Raw genomic sequence first — 23,566 nt, forward strand, 5'->3', positions numbered from 1 at the left:
CTCACATGAACAGTGGTAAGTTAGAGAATAACACCATAGTGGAACCTAACACCACACTGGAACCTTTCTTGGACTGCTAAAGTGTGAAAGCCTGTTTTCAAAAGTTTGGATGGCTGGAAAGGTAAGGCAAACTGCATGCCCTGTTTTAAAAAAGCACAGCCTCTTTCTTTAACTCTAGTCACATGGTAAAATCTTCAGTTGCAGTCTGAAGTGAACCAACAAAAATCTTAAATAGTGGGTGTAACAGTGACAATTCAACAATAGGAACAGGATGGAAGGAAAATCCAGGGGTAGCATTGTGCCAGCTACAAGTAAGCACTGCAAGTGAGAAGCTTCTGTTTATGTGCCAGCCCTCCAAATCCTGGCAACCCTTTGCTCTCCTGATTGCCGTTAACTTTTTCTTCTTTCTTCCCCCACCACCACACTGGGAGGCTCATAAATCTGTGTGGCTGCACAGAGTGCAGGACCTGACATGTAATATAAAATCCAGCAGCTTGAGCAGAATCCAAAGACTATTCTTTTTTTATTTTTAAAGCAGAGTCAGCCTTGAAACATGAAAGCTAAGAAACTAATAAAAAATAAATAAATTGGTAGGATGGGCTATAACAGAAATAGGGGGGGGGGAGGTCTCTGTAGAGCTGCTGTGGTTAAAGTTCCACTGCATATTCCTCAACCATTCTTTAGGCCACACACACTTTCTTTCATACATTTGTGCCCCAAAATGTTCAACTAGATGCCTGACTTTTTAACCCGAGGAAATGGAAGAATAGCGGGAAAGGAATTATAAACCTTGTGTTTTGCAATCTAAGTTAAAACTCAGTTGCTGCAAACAAAATGTTTCCTTAGTCTGAAATAGCCATTGATGTGTGTACAAAGGAATCTTACTCCTGTTCAAAATATGTTTAGGGTGTAATTCTATGTTCAGCTTATTGGGGAACAATTCCCATTGAACTCAGCTGGGACCTACCTTAAAGGGGCATCTCTGAATGGACATGTACAGTACAGGATTCTACTGTATGCAAAGCTAAACTAAAGTCCTATAGTATAGAGTTGAGAATGTTTTGATAAAAAGTTATAAAACAACCCAGCATGGGGTGCCTTGTACATTATGCTGTTCTCTGAACAACTTAAAGCTGCCTTTTAAAATCAGCACATACCTTTGAGTTGTGCATGAATAAGCATTAACAATTGTGTGAATACAACATTGTTCCATCTCCTCAAATAACAGAAGAACTTTGGTACAAGGAGGGAATAGCAACACTTGAAGGGAAGGAATTAATAATTGTTAACTTATTCACATTGCACATGGCTCTGTGCAGCATACAAAGAGAACACAATTTTATAGCATGTTTCAATAATTTATAACTCCTTGACAAGGGCTTGAGAAAGGACTGCCATGTAAATACAAATCACAGGCATGGTTTTCTATTAATGGCTTCTTTTTAAAATGGATGTTCCTTCAGGTTTACTATGTAATTTTTAACTTGCTTTGGGAAAAGGTTACAGGTGGCAAGGTCACTGGACCCCTTCATCTTCCAAAATGGTTGCTGGAAGTAGCTAAAGTATTTTGTTTCCAAACATCTAAAACAGTGTATTTATGGAATGTTTATTGTAAGTATAGCTGCTATTATATAATATCTTACCCACAGTTTTTTAACCCTGTCACAACTCTAAAGAGCAGCTTTTATTTAAAAGCCCTAATTCAAATATATGCATACACATGCACTGCATTGCATGCATAGCCCAAGATAATAACTGGCCATCCCCTTGTGTCATTGCAATGTAAACAGAGCAGCATGACTGGGAGTCATTGCAATTGTGCTATGTCTGTATGTTCTTTATGGTGTAGTTGTACATTAAATCATGGCTATCCAGGAAGGCAAAATGGCTTAGCGACAGGGATGAAGACTTAACTTAATTGCTGTTAAGGAGAAAAGTGATTGAAACAGACATTTGGCTGGGAGTAAGCACCATTGAACTCCTTAGGGCTTAACATCTGAGTGTATAGGACCACACAGTTAATCCTACCTATATATTGGGGGCGATTTGGCTGAACCTTCACTATTTACAATAGGGCCTTTTACACAGTGAGCAACTCTTGGTGTGGATCAAGGCCTGCAGGAAATGAAAAGAAAGTTGCAATCTTCTGTTGGGATCTTGAAAAGTCTAAAGCTAACTCAGTCTGTATTCTGCTGATCTGTAAAATCAAGAATATTTAAGGCACAGTACTTTCCTATTATGGGACGCGGGTGGCGCTGTGGGTTAAACCACAGAGCCTAGGACTTGCTGATCAGAAGGCTGGCGGTTCGAATCCCCGCGACGGTCCCTGCTCCTGCCAACTTAGCAGTTTGAAAGCACGTCAAAGTGCAAGTAGATAAATAGGTGCCGCTCCGGCGGGAAGATAAATGGCGTTTCCGTGCGCTGCTCTGGTTTGCCAGAAGCGGCTTAGTCATGCTGGCCACATGACCCGGAACCTGTATGCCGGCTCTCTTGGCCAATAAAGTGAGATGAGCGCCGCAACCCCAGAGTCTGTCACGACTGGACTTAATGGTCAGGGCTCCGTTACTTTCCTTACTTTCCTATTTACCTTACTTTCCTATTGTAAACATGAAGCTTATTTGCCCAATATTAGTCTATGAAAAAATTGTTTGATACCTTTTTTGATACTAAAACTGGAATTCTATACTCACCTGAGAGTTAAGTTCCACTGAGCTAAGGCTTCTGAGTGGACTCGCTGTAAGTTGCCCCCTTATTTTCTGAAGTGTCTGCTCAAGGCTAGTTGAGCATTATCATGTAGCAATTGCCCAGACTGAGCCCAAACAAATTCCTCCCTTAGGTAGGAAAATGCAACTGATCAATGATAGAAGTACAGGATTTCTGTGCAAAATATCTATAGCTCTAGCAATTTTAATGAATACCACTAGTGATAAAATTTGCCATCACCTACTTACGCTTTCCTGAAAGGAGCAATTAATGAGGAAAATGACAATTAGCAATTTTTAAACTTCCAAGAATGTGTCTACAGCAGAACTAACAATCCTTCCCCAAAGCAAGAGTTCTAGTTTTTAGTCTGCTTGATGAAGATTTTAAAACCTAAAGAGACATAAGTAGAACAGCCTTCCACTTGAGTTTTTCAGCATTCAAATTTTAAAGCTGTTAATTTTAAATCTGCAGAGAACTTGCTACATATGCCCCCAACTACTGGATAATAACGCAGAGCAGGGTTGTTTCTGCAGTGATATTGAAGCTGTGGGACTTTTCTTGGGGTAATTTCCTTGCCCCTTCCCTCTTGATTTTTGAAACCTCTGGATGGTTTCGTGGGAGCCGATTGAAACTAAATCCTTCGAAGACAGAGGTCCTATGGCTAGGTCGGGATGGCAGGGGGATGAGGGACCAACTCCCTTCTCTTGCGGGGGCCCAATTAGTGCCATTGCCTTCCGTTAAGAGTTTGGGTGTAATCCTTGATGCCTCCCTTTCCATGGAGGTGCAAGTTACAGCAACAGCCAAGTCGACATTTTTCCACCTTCGCCGCATCAAGCAGTTGGTCCCTTACCTTTCCCGCCCCGACCTGGCCACAGTGATCCATGCGACGGTCATCTCTAGGCTTGACTACTGTAATTTGCTCTACGCGGGGCTGCCCTTGAAGCTGTCCCAGAAACTCCAGCAGGTGCAGAATGCTGCAGCGAGGCTCCTCACGGGGTCTCTGCCATGGGAGCATATTCACCCAGTGCTTTTCAAGCTGCACTGGCTCCCGGTGGAGTACAGGGTCAGATTTAAGGTGCTGGTTTTGACCTTTAAAGCCCTTCATGGCCTAGGACCCTCGTACCTACGGGACCACCTCTCCTGGTATGCCCCACGGAGAGCCTCAAGGTCCATAAATAACAACACCCTAGTGCTCCCAGGCCCTAGGGTGGCTTCAACCAGAGCCAGAGCCTTTTCAACTCTGGCTCCGGCCTGGTGGAACGCTCTGCCTCATGAGACCAGGGCCCTGCAGGATCTGATTTCTTTCCGCAGGGCCTGTAAGACAGAGTTGTTCCGCCTGGCCTTTGGCTTGGAATCAACTTGATTCCCTCCCTCTCTTCCCCCCCTTTTTTCTTTCTTTTCCTTCACCTCCTGCAATGAGGCTACATTTTAATATTTTAATGTTCCATTATTTTAATGTTGTATTTTATTTTTGTTTTTAAGTTGTAATCATTCATCTTGTTTTTATTATTGCTTGTAAGCCGCTCTGAGCCCAGCCTTGGCTGGGGAGGGCGGGCTATAAATAAAAAAAATATTATTATTATTATTATTATTATTATTATTATTATTATTATTATTGATTTTAAATATTTGCCAGGCCAAAGTGTCCACTTTCCAGAGAATTTCTGATTGGCTCTGCTGAGTGTGTTTGGTTTTATTTCTGCTGCTCTGTTTAATGTTGCTTGTTAGTATTCATGGGGCAGAGGTTGTTAGTGTTGCATCCAGGGGCACAATGATGCCCCTGAAGCCTTTTCCTAGTGCCCACAAAGTCTCTGAATGCTTCCCTGAACTGCCACCTTGGTCATGACAGGGTAATGGTCGTTTACTCCCCGCCCCCCTTGGACAGGTACATACAGCTGAAGGAGGAAGTTGGAAGAATGGCACTCTTCTTTCCTGTTTCAGCTCCATGTGCTTTTGTAGGTTCCGGTTAATTCTACCTAGATCCCTTGGAAGTAAGATGTGCATGCACTTCCTTTCTTTGGTGACCAGGGTGGTGGTACCCATGGTACTTGCTCAAACATCCAGATGTGCCCACAGACCTAAAACATGTGAAAGGGAGGTTACAAATATGTTAGTATATATTTTGTGTGTGTTTGTGTGTCTGTGTACACACACACACACACACACACACACACTTTTAAGTTGTTTTCAGACTTTATTCTCAGTATTAGTTATTCACTGAGGCTGTTGTCTTGTCAAGGAATATGGTATAAATAAATGCTATGCTGCTCATGCTCTAGTGCTGTTTTGAAACTTCAGTTAAGACTTGCAGCCTTTCTTCACGCTAAGAATGGGATTTTGTGGCCATGACCTATATTCTTGGTCAGAATCAATGACATCAGCCAAAGTGAGGGTAGAGAATAGGGAGCTTTAAGGATCAGGACCTTTCCCCTTTGTATAACTGCATTTTAAAATGTTGTTGAAGTCAAAATATTTATGTGTTAATACAGTGAAATAGACATGTCTAGGTCTCATTAATTCTGAATTATTTTTGCTCTCAAGTTATTCCCATACAAATCTGAAAGGCAACATGCTCGGTGTATATCTTTGAGTGCACAAAAGAAAGCACATCTTTCTTTGTGCTACACTTGTGTGGGGAGGCGAGAGAAAGAGGCCAGACCTTAATGTACCTGAAACACTAGATTATTCCCACAGTCTTTTTAATGGCTCTCATCCTATGTTCACTTCTAAGTTTATCTGAGATTTTCTTCCAAGTAAATGTGTATAATATGGTAGCCCAGGTTTTGTTTTCACCGCGGAAACTTGGTGTTGCTGTGTTTCTTTTTAAGTGGATGAGTCGAGTGTGAAGAAAACTAACATGATTAAAACTGGATTTGAGCACTGACAGAGTTCCTGTAGGTATTAAGGATTAGCAGTAACAGCTGTTGCTCTTCTCATTAGTAGAGAGAGTAAAGAACTTTTTTCCTTAAAGGATGTTTGCCTGGCAGGCTGAAGGAGAAAATTGCTGAGTGTCTGAAGGAACATGTGTCCCAAGGTAAGAAACTGGCAATGTTAATGCAACTAAGGTGTTGAATACTAAGAGGAGATTTTATAGGACTAAAAGCAAAATTGGGATATGGGGGAAATACTCTATTACACAGGGAAAATAACTTGTATATATTTAACCACTTACAAAAATGGCTATAGCAGGGATTATATTGGAAGATGGGAGTGTGTGTGACTCAATTTGTTCAAAACCTGTGCTAATTCAAGGGCTGGGTTTTTAAAAAGGGATTCCTTTATATGGCCTTGTGTTGCCTTCAGTCTGTAAACGGTTTCAGAAATCGCTGTGGAGGAAAAGAATTGAGCTAAACATTGGCTCAGAATAAGTAGTTCAATATTTAATAGCATCTGAACAGGCACATTTAAAGGTGGTAGGAAAGTCTATATAAGCTGAACTCTGCATAGACCCATTTTTGTGTATGAGCTTAAGGTGTTTTAAGACAGTAATTTAAATGCCAAATGGCTGATATGGTCTGGTAGGATAGAAGAGATGACTATAGAAGCTTATGGGATCAGCTAATGGATAATTCTTTAATGGAGAACTGATTTTGCTGATAGGCAGACACAAATGGAAGGGGAAGGAATACGTGGCAGGAGGAGATTGGATGATGAATCTGCAGTGCAGATGGAAATGATTTTTCTACTCTTGCATGTTTGCTTCACCACCCTTCATTCTGTCCAATCTTAACTCACCTTCCAGAAAAGCTGGGCTTTTGTTTTGTTTTGGAAAGTATGAATAATTAAAGGAAATTTTGGAGTCAAGTATGACATGAGGCCTTTAAACTTCACTGACCACATATGGAGTGGTAACACTCTTGGCACTGTACCTCAAAAGAAGTGTCCATGAGACCTAGGCCTGACTTGGACAGGACATTCTGCTGCTTGGACCTTTCCTGCCATAGCTCTGTAGTACTGCTCTACAGTATTCAAGCACAGCTGCTTTTAATAATTACATGTATATTTATACTTTTGAAGCATTTATTTCCAAGAACATGAATATATTCAGCACCTCCCTTTTTCCTATGAGGACCTCCCTTTTTCCTATTCTTCTTTGGTATATTTCTAAGTCAGTAGGGTTGTGTGTTCCAGCACTGATCAGGAGGAGCACACAGAAGTAAAGTGAAAGTGGGGGAAATCGGAGAACTGATGAAATGTTGGGTTTGAATGCTAGATTTAAATGGCTATATTGGGACAGTTGTGAATGTTCAACTTTTAAAGATGCCTCTAAAAAGTATTTTAGAAAATAAAATGGCATCAACATGGTGGGCATCATTAAGTACTTGTGTCCCTGTTCACTACGGATGCCATGAGGACCAGCCAATAAGTGATATGAATTTTGTATATGGTCATAGGCTGCTTTGGGAAATATTTGCAAAAGCAGTATACAAATTAAATAGGTATGTGTAACACGCACAGAGGAAGTTACTTTATACCAGCTCAGAGCATTTGTTCGGCTAGGTTGATCCATTAAAATGGAAATACCTGGGATTTTCTGAATGAAAAACATGTGCTCCTACTACTAAACCCTTCCCAACTTATGCTATCTCATCCCACATTGTACTTGCAGTTTCAATGGCTGTGTTGTCTTCCAGCTACTCAGTATTGGGTTTGAACGCTGGGGGAAATGTCAACTGCCCTTCAAGGATGTGTTAGCTGCTGCAGTGTCCTCTGAACTGTGTGTGGAATCCAAGTAGCTGCTATCCATTCCCTGCGTGCTAAACATTGGGAAAGGTCCATCGATGTTTCTGATAGTTACCCCACTGCTAGCTCTCATTTTGCAGCATGGCCACAATGTAAGAGAATACATGCATCGTCTGACTGCAATGAGCCAGAACATACTGGCAAAGGATTTCAGGTAACCACTTTGCCTGGGTGGTTACTGCCCCGCCACCCCAACAGTTCCAGAAAAAGTCAAAGCCTGCTTTGTTCTCAACGCGTTTTATTTCGTGGATTAACCAGGAAAAAGCTCCAGGGAAGATTAAAACCTCCTTTCTCACAGTCCAAAGCTTGTGAAATTGACAGTTTCATCTGAAATTCAAAGGTGTCACTGGTGTAGCTTCATACAAATTGTACTTCAAAAAATTGATTGAAAAGCACTGCAATAACTTCCAACGTCTTTTCCTGACAGGTAGAGGAAGAGATGAAAGTTCAGGCACTTTTTGTTGTGTGGGCATTGACAATCCTGTGCTTAGTTTCATACACCGCTGCATTCTCCCATGGGGCCAGTCTTTCGGCATGTACTGATATGAGGCCCAAACATATCAGAGCTCACCTTCAGAACCCACAGAATAACTATATTACCATCCATACCAATATATCCTTTTTTCCAGGTGACAAGGTTCCAGGTAAGGAGTCACAGCTACCGGTAATTATGATGTTTTGGGGGAAAGCCAGAGGGGTGTATTCAGAGGCCATAGATCAGGAGTGGGAACCTCAGCCTTGGGAGCCACATGTAACCTTTTAGGCCTTTCTATACAGCTCTTGGGACTCTTCCCAGCAACACTTCTTCTCCCCAGGCAACACTCTTCAATGTTGCTGCTTTGCATGAGCCTCTGGTGATTTAGCCTGGCTGGAATGTGTCACTGAAACTCTGATAATGCTTTTTGCTTGCCTGGATGGTGCATAGAGAGTGGTATGTGAGTGTAACAACTAGCCTACGGTACAAAGGTTAAATTTGCATTCCTTGTTCTGCCCACTTTTGCTTTATGTCCCACCTATCATTGTGGCAGCTGGAAGTTTGCCCATTGGGCAATGCAGCCCTCAGGCTGAAAAAGATTCAAAGCACCGACTCCCTTCTCAGTTGCTCTCTGCTGCTTAAGATGGCCTGCATTTGCCAAAGTCCCAGTTGCTCTCCAAATGCAGGAGGACAAAACTGATTGAATGAACAGAAGAACGAATAACAAGCAGTAAGCAGATGTAACAGCAAGACTAAATTTGAAACACTAATTAAAATAGTCAGGGCAGTTTTGAAGATACTTATGTGGCTCACACAACGAGCACTTTACGGGTATGTTGGGAAGATATATTACTTAAAATGAAACTTGCTTTATATGTGATAATTAATGTGTGTTGGGTGTAACTGTGTGTAAACAGAAATCAAATTCCAGTTTTGCTCATGTATATTACAGAAGGAGTAGCTTGCATGTGACATTGCTTGGAATAAACCACCAGTGTTTTTCATACACAGTTCATGGATCACTGCCAGTTACAGTTGGCTCTCATCAAAGGAGATGACTTAGCCTCCTGCTATGGAAGCTCTAGTGACTCCCTTCTGTTATGGCAAAGAAAGCTTCACTTTCACAGGCTAGAAATACCCCACCCCTCATCATTCATGTGTACAGTTAACCTGTGAGGGGGGAATGGGACTGTGTTTGCTGGCCCCACTTTGACACTTACCGTAGTTGCTGTTCCTGCCCCCTGGTGTCCACACATTTGCACAACTTCTGGCAGTAGGTTCTATGTGCATACAACTGTATGTGCATATACTCCAGATCTGGTTGGACTACAACTCCTATCATTCCTGGCTGAGACTGATGATAATAATAATAATAATAATAATAATAATAATAATAATAATAATAATTTTTATTTATACCCTGCCCTCCCCAGCCAAGGCTGGGCTCAGGGTGGCTAACAAGCAATAATAAAAACAAATTGAATGAATACAACTTAAAAACAAGATTATAATACAACAATTAAAATATTGAAACATTAAAATGCAGCCTCATCACAGGAGAAGAAAGAAAAAAGAAAGAGGGGGAGGGAATCAAATTGGCTCCAAGCCAAAGGCCAGGCGGAGCAACTCTGTCTTACAGGCCCTGCGGAAAGAAATCAGATCCTGCAGGGCCCTGGTCTCATGAGGCAGAGTGTTCCACCAGGCCGGAGCCAGTGTTGAAAAGGCCCTGGCTCTGGTTGAAGCTAATCTAACTTCCTTAGGGCCCGGGACCACTAGGGTGTTGTTATTTATGGACCTAAGGCTCTCCGTGGGGCATACTGGGAGAGGCAGTCCTGTAGGTACGGGGGTCCTAGGCCATGAAGGGCTTTAAAGGTCAAAACCAGCACCTTAAATCTGACCCTGTACTCCACCGGGAGCCAGTGCAGCTGGAAAAGCACTGGGTGAATATGCTCCCATGGCAGAGACCCCGTGAGGAGCCTGGCTGCAGCATTCTGCACCTGCTGGAGTTTCTGGGACAGCTTCAAGGGCAGCCCCACGTGGAGCGAATTACAGTAGTCAAGCCTGGAGGTGACCGTCGCATGGATCACTGTGGTCAGGTCGGGGCGGGAAAGGTAAGGGACCAACTGCTTGATGCGGCGAAGGTGGAAAAATGTCGCCTTGGCTGTTGCTGTAACCTGCGCCTCCATGGAAAGGGAGGCGTCAAGGATTACACCCAAACTCTTAACGGAAGGCAATGGCACTAACTGGGCCCTTGCAAGGGAAGGGAGTTGGTCCCTCATCCCCATGAGTTGGAATCCATCAGCATGTGGAGAGCCACAGGTTCCCCTCTCTGCTTTATGACATTTGGATCTCATCGTGATGAGACCAGAATGTTGACGGTAATCAGTGGAGGTCAGTATGGCAAGGCTTATTTTAGGTGTATCCCCACCCCAGCCCCCCGGGACCCTAATGCTAATATTGGCTGTGCTTAATAAATTACCAAGGGCAACATTTATTTAAAAATATCTAAAATTCCAACAACTTGGCATTGCCAAGCACACTTCCTAACATGAAATGTAGATTCAAATTTCACAACGCAAATATTAAAATGCATTTCCAAGGGCTTATGTTATTGTGTAACTTCCACTTTGTCCCCAGTCACCGTCAGGAGCACGCGTGATTTCATGGGCTTTATGCTTCAAGCTCGCAGGGTATCAAACGATCAAATTGCTGGCACTTTTGTTTACATTCCTCCTGGCTCCAAACTGCTGACTTGTTTTGAAGATGGCGACACCGTCACCCATTCAGACAAGTCCCTGAAGAGAAACCTGTCGTTCGTGTGGAAAGCACCCGATCAGCCCATTGGAGACATCAGGTTCTTGTAAGAAATTTTGGATTGTTAAGATTGAAGGTCTGCTTGATGGTTAACAGATTGGAAATCTTCTAGTGGAGGAATCCATGGGTGCTAGCTAGCTAGCTGGCTCTTTGCAAAATTTACTGAGGAATGGTAGCATGATATTGATTCTAAGCTCAGAAACGTAATGGTCACTATAAGAGAACTTGAACCGGGTCTGCTCCATTATTGTTCCACCATTTCAATATCCTTTGAGTTCCACTCTGTTTGTAGTCCAGTAGGAATTCCACTTGTAGAAACTACAACTCATTTCCCTACATAAGTACTTCTGTTTTTCTTTTTCCTTCAGGAAGGCTTTCTTTAAAAAAGTTAAAATTATTTTCTATAAAAGCCTACCCAAAACAATTTATTAACTATTATTTAAAAAAAATCTTTCCTGCAGGAGTGTATGCTGAAAAGGGAAATAAGAGAAAAGGTTTCATTTCTTCTTTGCACAGGTTTACAGTTGTACTCCTGAGGATTTAAGTTTGATATTTAAAGTCAGACAGAGTGGCAAAGCATCATTTTTATGCTTTCTCTTTTTAAACCTTTAAACTGTATATAAATGGATTTTCAACATTGATCAGCTCTGCTCTCTCTGGTAAAGTGAAACCTCAACATTTTGGAAGGCATCCAACACGGGCAGATTTCATAAGCATCCTAAATGCTAGTAACCGCCCAGCCAAACAGGGCAGTATAGGTTAGGATTCCAGCCTTAGGGCACATTTACTAAACACTGGGCACAAGTCCTTTTAAGTAAACATTTTTAGAATTGAGCAGTACATTTTCCCCTCACACAGCTAGCTCCACCTGCCTAGAGAAACTAAAGCCAACTTTTGAGGGCATTCATGAGGCTGTTGTGGAAAGAGATTACATTTTTCTGTTTCCCAGTGTGACACTTCAGTGCTAAGACAAGCTCTATCTATTAAAAATATGTCTTTAACCAATACATGTTTCTATTTGACCAGGCCTCTGTCTTTGTCTGATTAACATTTTATGTTCTTTTAAAAACTCAACAACTTTGGCTACCCTCCCTCAACAAAAATTCTGGCTACACTTAGGACTTGGTCTCGATTTTTTTTTTTTAATGACATTCAGTTTTCTTCCCCTTCTTGACTATGGCGCTATTTTTGTCAAATGTAAAATTAATTTTTAAAAAGCTGATTAAATTAAAAGTAACTCCCCCCCCATGTGTTTTGATTAGCTCTAATTGTGATTTTATTTAAAACCCCGTTCACTAAGGTTTCAACTGGTTATTTGTTGTCATTTCAAAACAGAAAAGTGTTATGGTCTAATCCTTTAATGTCTTTTACGCTAATTCTGTTTGTAGATTTTAAAAAATTCCCTTTGATTTACCAAATGTTCTGATGATTTATTTATGGTACAGAATGACTAAAGCCTTGCTTCAAACACTTTTTTAAAAACAGTTTATCAGTCGTCCAGTCGTACTTTGTTTATTGGGCAAGGATTGAATCTTCCACTGTGTCTCAACAAACACAAAACAGAACCACACCTGAAAGTAATGTAGCCCCCAGTGTAATAAAGCCAACGCCTCTTCAAAAGTCTACTGATCTAAAAGGAGCATTTGCTGCAGAGAAAGGTATGTTTTTATCCGACATCCTCCTCCCCCCCCCCCCGCTAAAGTGGAACCTTTCTATAGGTCTATGCTATTTCACACTTCTATTATCTTATATGACTTAGAAGTATTAGGACTTAGTGCAAAGCTTCTATGTTGGATTGAATTATAAACTCATTGTATGATGCCCTGCATCATACTCAGAACAGACTCATTGAAACCACTGGACTTAAGGGACTTGCATCTGTTGATTTCAATGAACCTACTCTTATGATTTAGTTGTGTACCACCCATTGACTCAGAAGTAAATACCACTGATTTCTATGGCCCTGATGTTCAAGTAAATATCCTTAAGAATATCTCCATTGGATTCAGTTCGCACTACATTGCAAAGGGAATGGACTTTAACAGAGCTAGATTGTACATACTAATTCGGAGTATTAAGCAGCTTTGTTGAGATCACTTGCTGAGATCACTTGCTCTTGGATCTCACCTGCAATGAAATGCATGAGCACCTTATTACTTTGAGGCCTCACAAGATCTCACTGTGAACTCTCAAAGTAATTCACAATCTCTGTGGATGACATCCATACAAGTTCTCTTTGAGGTTTTTCGGTAGAAGTGGGAAAGAAGGAGGGTGTGTCACTGTTGCTTCTCCCCCTCTGCTCTTTTATAAAACTAAATTTGCTCTTTTATCCAAGAGTCTAACTCCTTGTCCAGCTGACACACACAATCTTACTCCATCATTCCTCTTTCCCATCTCATGTTTCTCTTCTATTTCTTTCTTCTAACTTCCTTATCTTCCTGCTTATCTGATTGAAAACAGAATATACGTACTAGCCGAAAGATGACACTTGTTTTTCCAAAGCTGTAAGGTTTTCTTCTAACTTTTATTATAAGCTTTATTTTATATTACTGCTCATTGTCATTGGGAATGGAAAGTCTTAATAAACGCTGCATACATTGCATGAAAAGGTCCTGTTTTCAGTACCCAGCTTCTCCATATAGATCTGGGAAAGACTCCTGTCTGAAATCCTGGAGAGCTGCTGCCACTTGGTGTATAAAGTTAGACAGTACTGAGTGAGGTGGACCAGTGAAGTGGCAGTAAAAGACAGTGTGCTGTGTTCCCAGAATGTAATGTGGGCTAATGAATGTGAAAGTATTTGCCTTACTGATTGTCATGATTTGAATGTCATGATCATGCCCTTCTTGTGAGGTTCTCCAGAGGCACCTATCTGGCTACTATTGGAAACAGAAGCATCTAACAGATTAGATGTGTCTAATCCAGTACTCCAGTTATGTCATCTTAACAAATAAGAAATATATACATAAGAGAAGCATGTTCAATATTTTAAGAAATGCCTGCTAACAGTATTATATTTTTTAATGTTTTGCTTTGTGCTTAACCCCAGAAAGTTCCACTCCTGACACCATCTTAACTCAGTTTGCAAAATTTACACATACTAGTCTGACTCGGCTTGCAGCCACATTGATTTTGGATCCATCTTACAGTGGACGACAAGTCTCTGAGCCTCCTGACAATGGAAATGCTCTGTCTGAATCCCTTGCAGACTTGGTCACTTCACATGCCATCAGTCGCAGTAGAGAAAGACAAGCTAATGGAAGTGGCACAGTTGGTGATCTCACGCTGGAGCCATCACTTCAGTTCCAGGATCTCGGTTTCATAGCACAACATCATTCCTCCAGCCACAGCATGTACAACAGGTACTGTGTGAGCATTACATGTCATGCTGCACATAACACTTATTGCACTAATATTTATGAATTTTGGATTTGCCAAAACATGGCAGAGTCTTAAAAGATTCTGAGTGCTGCATCTCTCTCTCACACCCCTGTTTGTTTTTCATTTTAAGTGTGTAAATAATTGTAAAATAGTAGCAGCAGAGCTTTCAAACAGGTGTAGGCATTCTGGAGGACCAAGACCAGCTAAATGCAAAATGGCTGCCATTTGAAAGTTATTTGGAATGATAGCTGTCCGGTAGCAAAATAAGATGCTCATGGAGAGAGACAGTCTTTGGGGAGATGGTCTCTGCAGCTTGTATCTAGTGTCACCATTGTGTGTGCAGAATTGACTTCCACTTGTGCAAAGGGAATTTTCCTTTCCCCCTTTTCCTTCTGTCCCCTATGCACCCTCCAAATCTCTCTTGGGGGGCCTCTCTGGAGCCGATTCTGGAGGTCGTGCAGGGGGCTGCAGTGGAGAGGAGGGGAAATGGAAGTCCCAGTGCTCACAGAGTGTTGGGCACTAGCCCATTCCTTGTCTTTGGTTTTCAGCTCCAGAGCTCACCTGAGCGTATGATTTCAAATGACCTTCACATAGTGCCTACAGTATCTTATATGAAACAGATCTGATTCTGTGGCACATATGGGCTGTGGCTCAGTGGTAGAGTAGCTAGCTTGCAGCATCTCCATGTAAGTCTGCAAAGGACCTCTGCCTAAAACCCTGGAGATGTGCTACCTGTCCATGTAGACAATGCTGAGCGAGATAGACCAGTGGTCTGGCTCTGTGTAAGCAGCCTCCTATGTGGGATTCATATATCTGACATACCATACAATTAAAGCATCCCCCAACCCCAGTTCTGAATAAGCTTTGGGAGGAATTTCCCTATGACATTTAGGAACATGTGTGCAAAATATAAGCTGAATTTATCAGAACAAAATGTAATTAACTTACACTTTGCTCCCCAACATTTCAGGAGAGAAAATACTTCAAGCTTTCCCATACCACAGCTTTGCTCTACATGTATAAAAGGCATGGAGGTAAGCACTGAAAGGATGGCATTTGATTTGTTTTCAAGAAAGATCTTTGGTAGTACATTGTTACTGTTCTGCTTCAGCATTGTGTCTTTCTGACAGAAGCCTAATATGATAAAAGTGAGACGTATTTGTTTAAGCTGGTACCACACTCTAATCTCACAGAGGTGTGCAAATAAGTAAGAGCCATTGCAGTGACCCAACACATAGCTAAACCCTACTAATGATAAAATTTAGAGTCTCTCTTCAGACACAAATTCAAATGCTCCTGAGACCACTTTCCTGCTGCTTTGTAAGGCCTGCAGTCAGAGAATCACAGTGTCACTGAATGCAATGAGAACTTGTCTCATTATTTAATCTGCATTGAAATCGTAAGAGTATAACAATGTGGGACTGAAAACAAATCTGTAACTGTATTCCAACCCCCAACCATGTATATGGAGAACAAATTGTCCTTGAAGGCTTGAACTCAAAAGTATAACGGACACACTTCTGCATTGTTTGCTTTGTGATGGGAAAGTCATAGGCTTGGTCCCATACTCACACGAGGCTGAACAGACCTTGTAGGGAATGTGTTGTTTGTTTGCAGAACATTTGGTTCAACAGAGGGTCGGCCTGCTGGCAATGGGGCAGAAGCCTTTTGCATGTAGAAAGTCTGGTTTTTACTTGAGTGAGGAAGAATTCTTTGTGACTTGAAAACTTGCCCCCAGTCTACAAATACAGAGGATCCAACAAAAGCTTGATTTTAGCCTTCCGGAATCCTGTCTGGAATGTCTGGCACACGTAGACTGCATCTGAGGTCATTTCATGTCTCTTGATAAGCACAGATTGCCAAAACTGATGTGCTTAATTAGTTGTGACCTAGTTAGCTTTAAGATTCGTCGGATTCTGAAGCAAGTAATTCTCTCCCCACTATTACTGGCTTCAGACACAGGCATGGTGTGTAGACCACAGGGAAAACAGGCCGAGCAAAGAAGCGCATTTGGTGAGTTTCTCTCCCCTTAAAGTGTATGTATTTAGTGAAAATCTGAAGTACATTCAGAAAGACTAAATGAGCACAGTGCTACAGTACTCATGATGGCAGGTCCTGGAAAGAAGGCTAAATAATCAATGTCTGATTTTCCAGTCAGTGGATTTTGATGTAGCTCACGTATATACTGAGGCATTAGTGCTGTTCTCGCTTACTCCAGTTAGAGGGCAGTAGACTCTCTGAAATCTTAAATAAGTTAAAGTAAACTCTTGGAAGAGAGTCCCACTGGGTTTGTGGTACCTTTTTATGCAGACATTCAAAGCTATTGTGTTCTAAGTGTTCATTTTGATGCCAATTATTCCTGGAGTTGTATAGACAGGAGACAGCTGGCTGTAAACAGCTCTGCTGAAAGAGGATAGACATGTCTTACAATTAACCCTTGGGCCATAGATACAGCATACGGATATGCTCTTTCAACTACTACGATTCTCAGTAGTAGTAGCTTTCCTAGTCCTGCTACTCAGTGTTTTCTTTTGCTCATGATATTAGGCACTGAGCAGAACACAGAAGTGATACAGATTCTGCTCAGAAGAGTTATAGTTCATAGGGAAGAGACAAGGCAGCAGTGTCAAGGAGAGAGGGTAGCAATTGCCGCATGAATAGTAGGGATAAGACAGAGACTGTCAGAAGGCATAAAAGAACAAGCAGATGCTTACTTCATAGAATAGGATAAGCTGAGAGATGGTGACTGGCCCAAGGGTCACCCAATGAACTTTATTACTTAGTGAGAATTGGAACATGTATTTCCATAGTTTTGCCCTTCTCTATCATATTGGCTCTCGCATTTCCATTTTCTTTAACTAGCAGTGGCCAAGAAAGCTCCTGGTGGAGTCTAACCTAAATAAATGAATGAATGAATGAATGAATGTACTGCACCCATCTGACTGGGTTGCCCCAGCCACTGGAGGAGGATTCCAACAAATATAAAAGCATAATAATGCATTAAATCCTTCCCTATACAAGGTTGCCTCCAGATGTCTTCTAAATGTTGTATAGTTTTTTATCTCCTTGACATCTGATAGAAGCATTTGATTGTGCAACAGGCTAACTTTATTCTCCCCGTCTATAAAACCTATCAGACATTTTTTGAGTGAGCACAGACCAGTGGGGTAAACAAAATAGTTCTGTAACATTCCTTTACCCAAACGCCAAGCCCATCACCAAAGCATATAACGGCATCACAGTAAGAAAACAACATGCTCAACTCTGAAGGTCACACAGCATAAACCTGCTACTACCTTTGCAAGCTAAGAAGCCTTTCTAAAATGAGAATTCTGAATGCTAATCAATGGTTACCTATCTTCTTCCTCATCCCCTCCCATTGGTCTGATTCAATACTGTTCTAGGATCATTTTAAGAGCTCTTAAGTGGTGTGCTATTATGATGAGAACAGTTATCTGTTAGAATTGTGATGATTCTAGTAGGCTAATGATGATAGTTTTGATCTCACTGAACAACTAAAAGGTGATTGTATATCTCAGCCAAGACAATGGCAGTCACACCCCATGTCTACTTCATCTCTTTGTTTTTAAGGGGGTTTCTGCAACACCTAACCCAGGCCTTAGCAAGTCTGTGCTACCCGTTACAGCTTCACCGCTGGTCCACTTCCGGGATCCTCTACGCCTTCCAGGCACGGAAACAATATCAGAGCATTTAGGTAGTGAAGAGGACATGAGTGTCTATCAAAGTTTATCAGGAGCTTCAAGGAAGATGGCAGAGAAGCAAGCAGCAACATGGGAAGTTCCAGCAAACTTCCTGCCCCAGGCTGAACTTACATCACATGAGCAGGAGGTAAAGGGCAGAAAGGATATCCCTGAGAACACACTCCTGAAGGTAACAAGAGCCACACCCAAAGCTACTGTTTCTGGAGGAAAGCCACGCAAGGAATCCCAGCTTGTAGTAGCTCAGCTGGGTGTTCTCCTTGGATGCTCTGCTGTCCTCAGCATGGTGCTGGCTGTTGGTCTACGCTGCATCCATTCCCAGTATTGTCACAAGCGAACGGAAGTGTCCTTTAGCGAGCCAGAAAATAATGGCATGGCACTTCAGGAGAATGGGGAGATGATGCATTTCAGAAAGATACGAGAGAACAGCTTTGTTCTGGTACAGGCAGAATACAACTGGATCAGCCCATCAGGCAGTGGGAAAAAAGCTGTTCTCTAGGATGGTGGTGGTTCTTCCTGTTAGATGTCAGATAGCTTCATCTGTAGGCCTGCAGTAGAAAATAATAGCACAGGAAGTGGAGCAGTTGCATATAACCATCTAAGCCAGTGTTTCCCAACCTTGTGCCTCCAGCTGTTTTTGGACTACAATTCCCATCATCCCTTGCCACTGGTCTTGCTAGTCAGGGATGATGGGAGTTGTAGTTCAAAAACAGCTGGAGGCACAAGGTTGGGAAACACTGATAAGCAAACCTGTTTTGTGTAGGCATGATTTTGTTGCAATGCAGATGTATCTAGCTACTTTGCAGATGTTCTTACTTTCAGATACGAAAATATAAAGGTATGTTTTGTTCAAAGTGTAACTCTTAATGCAATTAATATTGCATACCTGCTCATTAAATTGGACTATTGTTGCTATTATGTTTCCTTTGTTGCCTTAAGGTAGTGCCAGAAATAGAAATCCTTCCTCTGCCACTGAGTGTCACCTCCTAGTTCGTCTCTGCAGAAAAAGTTTCTGCTCTTGCGGTTCTTCTTTTCAAGTAAACAGAAGCCCTTTGCCCTCTTCTCACTTAGGTTGCGATGCCTTTGGTTTGGTGTGTGAGATTTCTCAAATCAGTCAAATGTTTGCCACTTGAGCTAACTTTCCTGTTTAGAAAAACAAAACAGAGCAACACTGGCGGTTAAGAAAATTGATCCATGGGATGCAAACACTGACTGGCTGCATTGTGAATTGATCTCCAGGAAGGAAACAAAGAGACAGTAACTGCCACCTTTTGGCAAAGGAACATGGCTGCTCATCAGGTGTAAATGGAGAGAAAGCTTCTTCTTGCCATTTGCACCTTGATATGCTGGCTTGTTTAATCCTCACGGCTGGCAGTTGCTTTGTTTTCTACTCTGGGTCAGTTCAGCTATTGGAACAATTGGAAGAAAGACCTCAGGTCAACTCAGGAAACCCAATGGATGGCCCTATTACAACTTTTACAGCCTTTTAGCACTTTGACTGGAAAAACTTTCTTCGGATTCGGGTTGCGCTGGATTAAAGAAGGCCTGAGCAATGGGTTAGTCTGAGACCAAGTTGAAGTTCAGAGTTAATTGGCAACGGCTATTTACTACTCTGAGTGCAAATCCTTCTCTAAGCATACCCAAAAGGTATGTTTTGGGGAATCCCAAAGTATGCAGAAATATTAAAAATTATCATTATTAAGGGGGGAACCCCAGGGAAGGCATGCTCAATAACCATGCAATGCTGGCTGACTGTGGAAGTAGGTGGGGGCAAGAGAACAGAAGACCAGGGAATCAGGAAATTTAATGGAGTATCCTGGGAATGGGAATGGGAATGGCTGGCTGGCCGGCCCTGTAGAGAAGCACTCTGAACTGCAACACTGTTGCAACTCTCACTTTAAAATCACATATCTTAAAAAAAAAAATTATGCTTAACCTGAAATAGATTTAAATAGTCGTCAAGAACATTAAGTTGTCATAGAATGGGATGCACTGGGCATGCCTCTTCTTACTCACAGAGCTTGCTATGTATTTATTAGAAACCTTTATATCCCACCTTTCATCCTCAATATGAAACACTCTGCAAAAAGATTTTTGAAAAGACTTCAAAACTCAAAATATATGCAAAATAAAGTGCAAGGCAGCAGCTAATAACAGGGAAATAGTGAGGGGAAATAAAGGTGATGACCAGGAAGAAACAAACAACTAAAACATCTTCCAATCCCTATGGAAAAAGCCATACAGGGTGTGTGGCCACATCTTCCCTGAATTATTTTCAGCTGCACAATTATGTGTTTCAGATGAAGGGATTCAGCTTAAAGATGGAAATGAACGAGTACACTGAAAAACGTTGAGAAAGTATGATGAATTACTCATTCATTTTCATTAGAAGCAAATACTGCAAAACCTTTCACTGGAAAATAATGCAGGCTATCACAGAAATCATGGTAAGAAAATATGTGCAGCTGAAGTCAGTAAAAAGCTATTGCAGAAACAGAGAAGACTGCAAAATGAATGTTCTTCCTAGAAAGATGATCTGGATCTGTCAACTAAGTCATAGGAAAAGTGATTAATCTAGTCATATATTAGGTGTCTTTTTTGTTAAAGAATTGGGATGTTTTCAACTGAGCATCCTTTCTCTAGCTTCATTGAACAAAATAAAAACTTTGTGCAATGCACAATAGTTGGGCTTCTTAATTTTAAAAGCTGCCTCTGTTCAGTACATTGTTAATGCAATCCCTAATTAACTGAGAAAATGGGTCAACAAGCTGGTAAATATTTAAAGAACTATCAGATTTCATTTAAAAAGTTTGCTATGATGGCTTAGCAGTTTATGAATAAATTACAAATTCTTAAGTCCTCCCGCACTATTTCTGTCTGTCTATGTTTAATAATACTAGATTGTTATAGCTTAGGATGTTTTTTAAACACCCACCCACCCTTGCCTAGTCCTATCTTCTGTAGAGAAGGTTAAATGTGCAACTTGAAGTGCACATAGATTAATTGATGGTATCATAGTTTGTCTCTACTTGTCGTGGACAGCCATATTTTAGTAACCTGGGTGTCTCCCAGGACCATTTGGCGAGGTGAGTTTAGTAAACATGGAGCAAGATGGCAGTGCAAGGTTACGCGAGTGATAAAATTTGCTCCCAGCTTTTGCTCAGTCGACATATATATTTAACCCACTAACTGAGCATTTTTTGTTCCCTGTTTTGTGTGAACTAAAAATAGATCAAATACGGGTTGAAGTTCAACCCCCAGATCAGGACCCTGTCTGAAGGTGCCCTCATGCAGCAACCTTGCTGAAGCTGAGCTGCTCAGGGTCTGATTCTAATCAGTGCCTGAGCACCCTATGGAGACCTCTTTAAGAGCCACATGGCAGAAAGGCAGGATTATAAGCGTATTTATTTATTTTAATGAACTTAATTCAGTGGGTAAGGGTAACCTTGCCATCACAACCTCTAGTCCTCAGCTCTATGCCTCTAGGAAGATTATATCTCACAGTGTTCCAAGGGTGAAGAAGACTAGTCATGAAGCAATTTGTAAATTAATATCAGTAGTGAAGTTACTTACATACCTAAAAACAATTCTTGGTACCATTTCTTTATCACGCAGTAGCATGAACAAGCAGTGCAAACCAAGGTGCAATTATCCAAGGAAGGGTGGTATGGCTCTCAACAGTTCACGATGAGCTCTATAGGACAAAGACAATGGACTGCAGACAGCAACATAGTTAAGAAGTGCAAAACCTTTTGTGCTTCCCTTCCTATACTAGTGTCACCGGGAACTGGACAGGAGCTGCATGGGGCTGCATGCCACTGGTGGGTGTGAATTTGGCCACCTCACACTCATCCTGCTCACACATGCACACAGCCGAGCTCCTCAAATGATCTGAGCAAATTGGTCAAGGAAAGGGATCATCACCCCCTCTCTGCTCATCACATGGTTGAGATGATGAATGGGAAGAGGCTGATTCACATCATCAGCCCAACTCTGCCCACACCAAAGCTGTGTGTGTGTGTTGATGCTACTGTCACCAAAAGTATTAGGGCTGAGGGTCAGAAAAAAATCCGTGGGGGCCAGATTAGCCACTCCTGCCTGATATTGTGCCCTTTTCCTTTCTCCCATATAAATATCTGTCGTTGCTGCATATGGGAAGAGTGACAATGTGGAGCTTGTGGATAACGTAGTTGCGAGGCAAACTGGGTCTTCTGCCTGGACCCTGTTTTCAGGGACACCACAGAGCACATGGAAATATATTACCCTAGATTGTGTAGGCACTTCCATCACCCAATTGCTGTGGATCATAATGAGGTTACAACTGGTATTTCATTAGGAAAGAACACCAAGCCATGAGCCATCTAAGTCAAGCGAACTGTAAGGAGTAATGAAACACATAGCCAAAAGTGGGCATCTCTGGAAAAGAGGAGTGATAATTAAAATTAGCAATACTGATCAAATATAGCAATGGCAAATCAGTCACTATCAACACTGTATTAGCTAATTAAAGCACACATTACCTTTTTAGTACCAAATGACACTGTCACACCTATGACCTTCACTGCCATAAGCATGAGCGCCTAATATTAACATACTGAGTGCTGGCCAAAAGCTTGACTACATGAACTGAGCTTATTTTGACAGGGCATGAGCCCAGTGCCAATGTTAGAGCTTGGCAGAGGATGATGTGCGAGTTATTCTTGGCAGCTACTGAGTAGCAAGTAATTTATACTTCTAATGAATGATTCTAGAAGTAATGAAACCTCAACCATGCAAGACCCAAGTTCCAAGAAGCAGCTACTCAGATCCTGGGCACCTTACAATGTATTCTGGTGATCTCAAAATATCTATTGCTAAGAATAGCTTGAGGTGGCAGGGAACGACAATAACACTTTTATTTTGGACAAATGCAGTCTTTTGTGTGCACTCTGGCGTAGCTCTGTTGCAAATGAGAAGGCAATGCACTGGCTATACTTTGCTGAGGGTATAGTGATATTGCTAGGCATGAAAATACAGAATTTATTAAATACAATGGCTTCTTTCCCACCCACCAAATTACTGCCTGAAAATAAATATGATTTTATTACTAGATTTACTAGTATTAAGAAAAACGCCACTACCACTGCTCTGATATATTCTCTTTCACTCACTCACTCACTCACATGACTTAGTATTGACCCAAACTGAGGAAGAGGTGATATTCCAAATACAAATTTTTATAGAATCATAGAATTGTAGAGTTGGAAGGGACCTTGAGGGTTCTATAGTCCAGGCCCTACAATATTGCCCACAGCTGTCTGTAGGTGGGCTCAAACCATAAACCTGGTTAACAGTTGTTTTTGTGAGAGGGGCCACTAGGGGCGCATCGGAAGATGGCTGACAATAACATCTCTCCGACCCACACGAGGTAATTAGGAGGCTGTGATGGGAGTAAATAGCCTCCCTACCCCCCCAAGGTTGTGTGGGGGGCTGCCCTTGCCTGCTGTGCCCTACACCACCCCCGAATTTGTGGGGATGGGGGCACTAGGCAGAAAGCCCTTGTGTGGATCTCGGTGCTCCTGGACGCTGTCTCTGATCCGCGCCTCTAGCTGCAATAACTTCAAAAGAAACAATTAGGAGGAAGCGAATGCACATATTTCAAGGAAGGAGGGGGAGTAAAGACTGTTAACTGAAGAGATCTCTGATAAACAAGACGGGTCGGAGGAACAAGAATAAATCATGAGTAGATCACCAA

The 23,566-nt window shown here is 41.8% G+C and overlaps 1 protein-coding gene and 1 long non-coding RNA gene across 6 annotated transcripts; one reads left to right on the plus strand and one right to left on the minus strand.

Moving 5' to 3' along the window:
• Positions 1-4: 4 nt before the first annotated feature.
• Positions 5-18,382, plus strand: REELD1 (reeler domain containing 1). 5 transcript variants are annotated; one of them, XM_081926077.1, is made up of 9 exons: positions 5-121; positions 5,675-5,737; positions 7,874-8,090; positions 10,559-10,781; positions 12,221-12,393; positions 13,782-14,094; positions 15,084-15,147; positions 16,070-16,126; positions 17,705-18,382. In XM_081926077.1, the coding sequence occupies exons 2-9, from the start codon at positions 5,726-5,728 to the stop codon at positions 18,329-18,331; spliced, it is 1,686 nt and encodes a 561-aa protein (XP_081782203.1). In that variant the 5' UTR covers positions 5-121; positions 5,675-5,725; the 3' UTR covers positions 18,332-18,382. The 5 variants fall into 5 exon arrangements, with proteins under 5 accessions (XP_081782203.1, XP_081782202.1, XP_081782201.1 ...); XM_081926076.1 differs by having other exon boundaries at positions 108-1,611; positions 5,644-5,737; XM_081926075.1 differs by having other exon boundaries at positions 108-1,611.
• LOC309378255 lies at positions 18,248-23,134 on the minus strand. Its single transcript, XR_014171958.1, has 3 exons — positions 21,410-23,134; positions 18,719-18,975; positions 18,248-18,380 (listed from the first exon to the last, which is right to left on the minus strand). It is a non-coding gene; the product is annotated as an uncharacterized lncRNA (long non-coding RNA).
• Positions 23,135-23,566: the final 432 nt, after the last annotated feature.

Source organism: Podarcis melisellensis (assembly GCF_964234715.1).
Source record: "Podarcis melisellensis genome assembly, chromosome: 9".
Classification (NCBI taxonomy): Eukaryota; Metazoa; Chordata; class Lepidosauria; order Squamata; family Lacertidae; genus Podarcis; species Podarcis melisellensis.

Excerpts from the sequence above, each read along its gene's own strand:
- REELD1 (XM_081926077.1), top strand. Across the intron at positions 14,095-15,083 it reads AGCCACAGCATGTACAACAG|GAGAGAAAATACTTCAAGCT; the intron begins GTACTGTGTGAG and ends CCAACATTTCAG. Across the intron at positions 15,148-16,069 it reads CATGTATAAAAGGCATGGAG|ACACAGGCATGGTGTGTAGA; the intron begins GTAAGCACTGAA and ends TACTGGCTTCAG.